The sequence below is a fragment of the Saccostrea cucullata genome, unplaced genomic scaffold (assembly GCF_032062105.1).
Source record: "Saccostrea cucullata isolate Sc308-1 unplaced genomic scaffold, CSIRO_AGI_Scuc_v1 ctg470, whole genome shotgun sequence".
Lineage (NCBI taxonomy): Eukaryota > Metazoa > Mollusca > Bivalvia > Ostreida > Ostreidae > Saccostrea > Saccostrea cuccullata.
The window spans coordinates 169,175-178,612 of NW_026920893.1; the positions used below are offsets into that span (position 1 = coordinate 169,175).

General features: G+C 34.6%; 1 protein-coding gene across 1 annotated transcript; it reads right to left on the reverse strand.

Moving 5' to 3' along the window:
- Window positions 1–1,394: 1,394 nt before the first annotated feature.
- On the reverse strand, window positions 1,395–8,664 carry LOC134258600 (uncharacterized). Its single transcript, XM_062741153.1, has 5 exons — window positions 8,578–8,664; window positions 7,448–7,587; window positions 2,407–2,459; window positions 1,977–2,102; window positions 1,395–1,663 (listed from the first exon to the last, which is right to left on the reverse strand). The coding sequence occupies exons 1-5, from the start codon at window positions 8,662–8,664 to the stop codon at window positions 1,395–1,397; spliced, it is 675 nt and encodes a 224-aa protein (XP_062597137.1).
- Between the last annotated feature and the right edge of the window lie 774 nt (window positions 8,665–9,438).

Consider the following 9,438-nt stretch of genomic DNA (forward strand, 5'->3'; position numbering starts at 1 on the left):
ACGTTTTATTATACAAAATGGCATTTAAAATAACCTCCATGCGTACCGAGCATAATGAGTATGTAAATATGTAAAAGTATTATACCCATATATGTACAAAATAGGTATTCTTCTTAATTCTTTCACACATATTTTTCTCTATTTACTTTACTTTACCTTTATTACTCCTGGCTTATCAATCATTGTACAGAATCAGGTATACAAAATGTTAACTTAATTTACCCGGACTTTATTTCTGTATATATATGAAAACAGATCCAGTAATTTTTGTTTATCGGTTAAAGAAAGAAATAATTTTTTTTGGAATATTGCTGATATTGTATTTTATTGAAAATTAATTAAGATCAGTGTTTCGATCGTTAACTTCCCTTAGTTATGCAGCAATGTACCAATATCACCTACGTACGGTGTTATATCTCAGTTGATTTGATACAGAAGAATATAAGTTCTACGTATATGTACAAAAAATGTTCAAACAATCTCTGAAATTATGTAACTTATTGACAAACTAGTTGATAAAGCAAAAATATCAGCCGTCTCGTTAAAGGTAATAATTTCGTAAATTCTATGGTCAATACAATGAACTTGTCAGCAAATACGTTCTATCATTTACCAAATGCTGACTTACTTTTTCATACTGATTCTAAAGCCATCATTTGCATACTGGATTGTAAACGGATTTTTCGGGGTGAGGCGCAATGACAAAGAAAAGAAACATGTGACCGGTCGGCATAGGATGCTCACTCCTCCATGGCACCCGATACCTGATTCTACCTCGGAAATTTTGAAGGTTTATGTTTGTTTTGTAAAATGGACCTTGGGGCTTGGATTCTCTTTGTTTTATCAATATATTACATTTAATCATTGATTTCTTGCATGGCAATCATTCCTTCTGCAAGAACCACAATGTTTTTTTTTCATTTAGACACATTGACATGTTATGATTAACGAGCAATTTTAATTATGCATACGTTTAACTCATGAATCACTCTGTATTACAGTGACGAAAGATGATTGAGATTGGCGATGAGATTATTTGTACATTGTTGATCAGATTCTGAACCCCTTAATTTGCATCAATAATATTTCCCACTCATTACAATGTAATCCACTTAAAATGTTTAAACTAAATAATTGAAAAATGCGGCATTTAGTTATACTCATGGAATATAGTTTGTTATATTCGGTTATCAAATATAGTACATCTACATGTCATCTCCAAGCTGTCGTGAAATGTGCTCGATTTCCTTTGCAACTTTATATCACTAGCATATTTTCCCATCACAATTGCATTCAATTTTATTATAAAGCATTTTAAAAATGTATTTATCAATAAATATTAATTTGAACAAAGGGTACAAAAGTAAAATTCTTATATTTCAATTTCGTATGAATTATCGATTCATAAGAGAAATGTACACCTTTTCTCCACATGGAGTTCGTAAGAAAATGTTTAATATCATCAGTGTAATTAAACAGAAACCGATAATTCCTATGACAAAAAAAATACTCAAAAAAGTTTTTGTCGTATTGTTCAAATCTTCTTTTTCTGATATGTTCATTGCTCTTGCATTCGCCACGAACAGATTATTTGTCGAAATTGGATTTCCATTGTTTTGTGTTGAAGATTTGAAAAGAAAATCTGAGGATGTGTGAAGTGAACCTGGAAAGTGAAACATAAATAGATTTCGGTTCAGAATTCCAAAAAAATACAGCTTGAGCAATTATACATGGAGCATTTGATACATAACATGAAAGCTTTATATAAATATTTTTTTATTTAATTAATTTGATATTTCGATACTCTTTGCTGATGAATTTGTTAGGTTCGTTAGGCTCAGGTTATTCTGGGCTCCTTAATTGGCCAGTAAATCATGTTGTACATAGAGATATATTTTTTCTATGGATTGCAAATGTATAAACAGTTGTGAGCACATGTTAAACAAATTCAAAGATTATAAAATATTTGAACATACCATAACATCCCGACACAGAGTTGCAGTTAGTTTCACTGCAGTTACAAAGCTGCTGGCATTTCGACCCGTACGAGGGATATGGACATTTTATCTCACATTTCAGGCCAGTGTATCCTGTTTTACATTCTGTGAGTTTATTCAAATATAATTAATGCCCCAAATTGTAACAGCAAAAAAAAACAAATAATAAAATTCATTTTTTTTTTAAATAAAGATAATCAAAACATGTAGTTCAAAAGATCTAAAATAAAAAAGGATATCCTTTCAAAGCATACACAGAAAGACTTGATAAAATCTGGTTATCTTTTTTTATCAAAATACTTAGTACTTTGATATTTTATTATCTACACCCTAACACTCTACGTCTATGAATGAAATCAGAAAGAACAATCAAAACAGAATTTAAAGTGCTAAAGTTATGAAGACTTACCAACACATTCACTGTTTTCGAGTTTATAGCCAGCTAAACAATGTCTCTTAATTCTTTGGAAAATAAGAAAAAGTTCGTTTATATGAAAAAGATTGAAATAAAATCAGAAAAAACGATCAGTCACAAATGAACTCACCCAAATTTCGGAGATGTGTTTTGCCCGTCTATTTCAAATTCTCGAGGAAACAATAGAAGCAACAAAATAATGAACCTCATTTTAAGCATGTTGCATTTTAAAAAATCTACTAATGCTGAGTTTATAGATATATTGGATAAAATTTCACAGGAAATAAATACCGAGGTCGACAACCTTCAAACTGTTCAAAACACTTTTACGATACTTCAAAGTCCAACGAATTGAGAAGGGGATATATTTCCGTAATTCATTACTGTATTAATAATCGTTATGTTCTATAAGAATGTGAAGAATGTAAAGAAATATATAGAAGGTAAAGTTTTTGCAGAACTTGTGTCATTCACAATTAAAGTTAAAAACATATTTTTAGCATATAGGTCACACTCAAGGTCACAAGGTCATTGATCTTTCTTATTTGGCATTGTCATTTGAAAGATCTCAATTAGTGCAGTATGCATACCAAAGGAGAAGTATCTATTTTCCATTGTTTAAATGTTATGATGATTGCATATAGGACACAGCCTAGGTAACAAGGTCATTGACCTTGTGGTCATTTGAAATATCTTAATTAGAGGAGTATGCATACCAAATATGAAGTCTCTATCTTTTTCGCATTTATCACCATATTTTGATAAATGTATTTAATACCAGTGCAAGGGATAACTCGTGCGTTCTATTTGTAGTAGTTAAACATTATCGAGACTATGGGTTTTAAATAGATGACGTAATATTATCAAGCACCTTATGACGCGGATTGTCATAATCTACCGAAAAATCTAGAAGGGTAGACATGTTGCAAAATTTCATGTCATAACGCTATCACAAATATCCGCTGCCATCGGGTCGTAATGTCACACGATTCAAGGAAGATGGGGAAAGAACAATTTAGACTGCGACATCAAATCGGATAAGGATACCAAGTGAAAGGATGCCCGAGATAGCAGCCAAGATGGGGGTATGAGGATGACACACACGCCGCTCCGGATTCTAGATGGGTCGGGTCTGGAGATTGAGCAACCCAAAATGGAAGTAGTGTAGGCTGTTCTGCAGGATCGGGATCACTGATTTACCCAGTCATCCACAGCTAAAAAGAGCATCAGTGGCAAATTTCATGGGGTGAGGTTAAATATATATCATGGATATGTATACATGCATTAATTTTATTATTTTGACACAAAAAAGGAGTAATATTATTACTCGAGTATACGGAATGTCGGTGTTTACGTGGCTTGGGTCTCTGGCCATTTGGGTCGGGGTGCGTGTTGGTGGCTTTTTGTGCTGCCATGATGATAATGTAATCTTACTACTGCTCTTTTGTGGGGAAGTCGAGAAAGTTCTATATACATTTCTGGGCATGGCATTGTTTCAGTACCCACTCGACAGTAGTGACAATCGGATGATTCGAACAACCAATATTCAAAAGTGACAATCTTCAGTCAAAAGTATAAGGTACTCCCGAGAAGTGAACCTCGGATTCTAGATTGTCAAATAAATAAATAAATTAAAAAAAATAAATTAAAAAAATAAATAAATAAATAAATTAGAGTACAGTGTATTTCACTAGCTATGTAAAGTGACTATTTTCAGTGGAAATTGAATGAGAAGAGTCTGCTTCGTTAAATATCGTAAGATGAAACGTTCGAGCATAAGCTCATCAAATAAAAAAAATACCAACGCTATAGATTATTCATGCTAATGTGCGTTAATTTTTGGTTGGTGGAAATACTCCAGATCGCGCCGGATCCAAACTAAAAGCAGTAGTCCAGTAAATAAATTGTTATTGGGGGAGGATTGAGTTTGAGTTATATGGGTAATGTAACTATCATCATGGCTACAATATGAATAATTATCTCGACGATCATTTCATGGGAAATTATATAATGTTGCATTTACAGCTTATGCCAAAAGGGCATTGATATCCGGGTACCCCCCTCCCCAACATGGTTCTCTCTCTGACTGGTAGAAGTTATGACCACTATCACCTGAAATTGTGGTGAGTAAGCCTTGTGCCAAAGGGGGTAATTTCACTCATAAATTATTGACTTTTACAATTTAGATGTAAGTCCCCGATCTGGATACATGTACAGTGAAATGAAGTAAAGTAGATGAAGTAGTATTCATTAATCGCCTATTGGGCCTGGGTATATGTTGAATGCATTCTGTTTGTCTTATACTACCCCCCCCCCCCCCCCTTCAATGTCTCTTTAACAAACCCTTGCCAGGTCGGACAAAGTTTGAAAAAAATATTCAAAATGTAATTAATTACATGCATGAAGATTTTTTTTTTATTTTAAAGGAAAATTGGGAGACACTATTTGTAAGCATGTGCTAGATATTTTTCATTAGGTTTGTGTTGAATATGGCATACAGGTATGATGAAGTATCCAAAGATAAGACAGCGGAACTCGCATCAGGTTTGAGTCTATGGGATAGTATGGAGACTAGCTATGCTTATGTGTTTATCTCAAGATACATTTATTGAGCTATATAATAATCCCAAAGATAGGTGTCTAGATGCCTAATACCAATTAAGTAACACAAATAAAATTAAAAAAAAAAGTTATATTCAATATGGATAATTCTCTTAGGGAAAGCACACGTTTTTTACACCAGGTATGTGTTATATAAGGATTGAAGAAAATATAAGAACTAAATACCATAACGTATATAAATAACATGTCATGCATTTCCCCCAAATGCCAGGATATCTGTAAAAAAAAAAAATTTTCCCTCCATGAATTTACACTGTAAAATTGCACAACTATCTTACGGCTTTTCATTTGCAATTTCTGAAAACATATGCATATTTTGAAATTGGATAATTTTTCTTTCTATGACATGATTTCAGGTAACTCTAACGATATATGTAAGTTCGAAGATATATCATTGGTACAGTGTAAATACACATTACTTTATAAGGAGTTAGCATTTTTTTTTTTGAGAGTGTTCAATTAATTGCCGATTTTATAACCGAAGGATCTGACTGTCTTATTCAATTTAATAGTCTAAGGAGGTTGGGGGTCATATAATATCATGAGCTATGAACTATCATTTGGTAAGGAAAATCTCATAAATTTTAGTTTTTGATCATTTTAGTGTATCTTTAGATGGAGCTCTTCTTCCAGAGGAGATCAAAATAGTCAAAAATGGCCACAACCACCCCCCTTTTACTGTTTTTTTTTTCAAAGAAGAGGTCATTGGCTTTTAATACATGACATTTATTTACAGATATATATATATATATATATAATATATGTAGATATATACAGATGATATATCTAGGGTTTTCGGGGACTTTCTTTTCACAATGAGTAAGCTTTAGAGGATCGCCATATTATGTTCGAATAGATAAGAATGACACGTTTGGTATTTGATAAAAACAACATTTATACAAAATATTATACATGTAGGTATCTATCTATCCATCTCTCGATAATCGCCCACAAATTTTGTGTACTCGGAGTAATGTGCGCATCTGTTTAAAAGATATAAAAAGTACAGAAAAGTAAATTTCAATGCTTTGGAAAGGGAACGTATTAAATTATTAGTGAAGATAAAAAGTTTAGAAACAGTTTTCACATTTAAAATAAATAAAAACACTTATAATATGATTAAGGTCTCGGGTGATACAGTTTGCTCTCTTCCAGTGAAAAGTTCAACATCTGGAGTCGAGAGGTACCTTTCATACTGACGAGCAAACTTGTACTTAATATCAATTATCTCAGTATTTTAGTTAAGTTAAATTATTTAAGAGTTCATTAGTAGTTATATCAAATTACATTGCAGATTCTATTTGACAATGGCTTCATTTTGGGTTTTGGGGTCCTCGTGCATCTCAGGTCAATAACAGAAACACAAGTTTCGATAATTGGTCTACACCTTTCAAGCAATGTCACATTGGCATCATTAAGCTAATTAGAGAAAAAAAATCATTAGGAATTATAGCCTGAACTTGGTACAGTCATGACCGGTTTTGGGTTTTATTTCAATGGTAATCTCCTAACTAATAATGCATTATTCGGGTGATGACTTACCCCATTGCCTGACACCCGTGGCAAGTAAATATAAGGGAGGTGCAAGTGAATTGTACCAACCATTTGCCCGGGGAATAAAATTAATATGTAAGACAGATTAAAGCTGGGCACAGGGGCTCACATGATCTACTCATTATTTGTCTTCCCCCTTTTATATTAATACAGTATTATCGTATGGTAGGGCAAGCCATTTCTGGAACATGAACAAATTCTGCGTTAGTTCACACTATTTTCAGCAGCAGCATTATAGGTCATTCCTGAACAAATTATTGAACTAAAGGCCAGAAGCAGGTATTCATAGATTGTGTGTAGTTTTAGATATTGGGATAGGGCATTCATAAGATACTGAGATACCCAATGTGAGATCATTTGTCCGCGAGGGAAAAACCCTCAATTTGATAAAAAGATTTTTAAAAAAAAGGAATTTGATTGATCCTTTGTTTTAGAATAAATTGAATTGCACTTGGATGGAACATGTACATGTTGGTTTCAATGACCCAGGAATCTCGCCTGGATCATTATGGTTTCATAGTATAGAACTTTCCTGCAAGTTATTGGTACAAATTCAATTAATTGGTCTGATAGAAGTTTATCTCAAGATACAAGGACGAGTCTTCATTACATGTGGACCCTAGCTTACAAGTGTCTCATATATATGTACATTTATAAAATTTGAAATTTGAAGGTTAGGTGGGTGAAATGCTGAATTAAAACTTTCATAGATACATCTTACGCGTTATTGGCGGGTGAACTTGTATAGACAAGTTCATTTGGCGGAGTTCGGGGATTACCACGAATGATGATTTCTACCATGTCTGGCTCAAAACTCTGGGTAATCTATCCTCAGTACTGGGGAAGATTTTGGGGTTACCTCAGCGGTACCTGAAGGACCGGCTTGATCCTTGTGGTACCAAGGGCAGGTTTTGGGGGTCTAAGGTACCCAGCTACCCCTGGGGGTGTTATCCCCATGTTGTTGTTGTATTCCAGGGGAGACAGGTATAGAGTGAGGACCTGGGTCAGAACTTGAATTCATTCATTCCATGTGGCATTCACTCTTGTGGGTTCCAAGAGGTCTGTTCCCACCACAGTCACCTGTAGGTGCGCTATCGCGCCAGGTCAGTAGGGAGGTAATCCAGGTAGGCAGGTAGTGATTCTCTGGATTCCGCCGGGGTATTTACATCTATGTATAAATAGATTGTGACAAATACTTGCCACGAAATGTAATCATTGTTTTACAATAAATGTGATTAAAGTTAATTTTGTTTCTATTCATTGCATCTGGGATTAATCACAGTTATCACCATATTTTGATAAATGCATTTAATACCAGTGCACGGGAGATAACTCGTGCGTTCTATTTGTAGTAGTGAAACATTATCGAGACTATGGGTTTTAAATAGAGACGTAATATTATCAAGCACCTTATGACGCGGATTGTCATAATCTACCGAAAAATCCAGAAGGGTAGACATGTTGCAAAATTTCACCCACCCACACTTCCCTAAAATTTGTGTACATGATTTTGCTGTTTTCTCTTCTGTAATATCAGTGACAGAAGGATATTCCTTAATGGAAAGTGTTGTGTATGTGGAACACCCAAGCGGTCGAAATCAGAATCAAAGGAAGGATGTGGTCATTATGTATATGGTGGGGACCGTTTGGTGTCCATCGGACATTTTCTGTTGTAACAAATGAGTCAATACTGAGTTTTAAGGTGTGATATATAACCAGAAAGTCAGTGTCAATGGTTATTATAAATAATTATGTGTTATGTACAGTGCTACTGTACAGTGTTAATTATTTTTTTTAAGTATCGCAAGCAACAAAGCTTGTATACATATTATTTTGGGATTATGGTAACGTTCTTGAAGTCACAATCTGGGTTGGGGGCGGCGGAGTTCGGGGATTACCACGAATGATGATTTCTACCATGTCTGGCTCAAAACTCTGGGTAATCTATCCTCAGTACTGGGGAAGATTTGGGGGTTACCTCAACGGTACCTGAAGGACCGGCTTGATCCTTGTGGTACCAAGGGCAGGTTTTGGGGGTCTAAGGTACCCAGCTACCCCTGGGGGTGTTATCCCCATGTTGTTGTTGTATTCCAGGGGAGACAGGTATAGAGTGGGGACCTGGGTCAGAACTTGAATTCATTCATTCCATGTGGCATTCACTCTTGTGGGTTCCAAGAGGTCTGTTCCCACCACAGTCACCTGTGGGTGCGCTATCGCGCCAGGTCAGTAGGGAGGTAATCCCGGTAGGCAGTTAGTGATTCTTTGGATTCCGCCGGGGTATTTACATCTATGTATAAATAGATTGTGAAAAATACTTGCCACGAAATGTAATCATTGTTTAACAATAAATGTGATTAAAGTTAATTTTGTTTCTTTTCATTGCATCTGGGATTAAATGGTTCAAAAAATATGATGAATGTTCAAAAAAGCTTTTTTAGCATATAGGACACAGACAAGGTCACAAGGTCATTGACCTTGGGGTCATTTGAAAGAGCTTACGTAGTGATGTATGCATACTAAATATGAAGTCTCAACCATTCAGGGTTCAAAAGTTATATCGAATGTTAAAGTTTGCAGACAAACTGACAAACAGATAAACAGACAGAAAGACAGACAGACAGTACTAAAACAATATACACCTAAGAACTTTAGATCCGGGCGCATACAGAAATACTTTTATCTAGTAAGAGTATGTTGAAGTGTTCTGCTTTTGGTTTAAATAACTTAAGACAGATGAAAAGGTTATCAAGGAATATTTTAAATATCAGAAGATGCGTTTGTGCTTTCCATATATTGTGATGACCTTTTCGTTACTTATGAAAGATCCTCCAATATACATCCCTATTGACA

Coding starts and splice junctions, on each gene's coding strand:
- LOC134258600 (XM_062741153.1), bottom strand. CDS start 8,664: ATGGGGATAACACCCCCAGGGGTAGCTGGGTACCTTAGACCCCCAAAA. Junction 2,460..7,447: donor GTCCTTCAGGTACCGCTGAG/GTAACCCCAAAA, acceptor TATTTTCCAAAG/AATTAAGAGACATTGTTTAG. Junction 2,103..2,406: donor CGAAAACAGTGAATGTGTTG/GTAAGTCTTCAT, acceptor ATAAACTCACAG/AATGTAAAACAGGATACACT.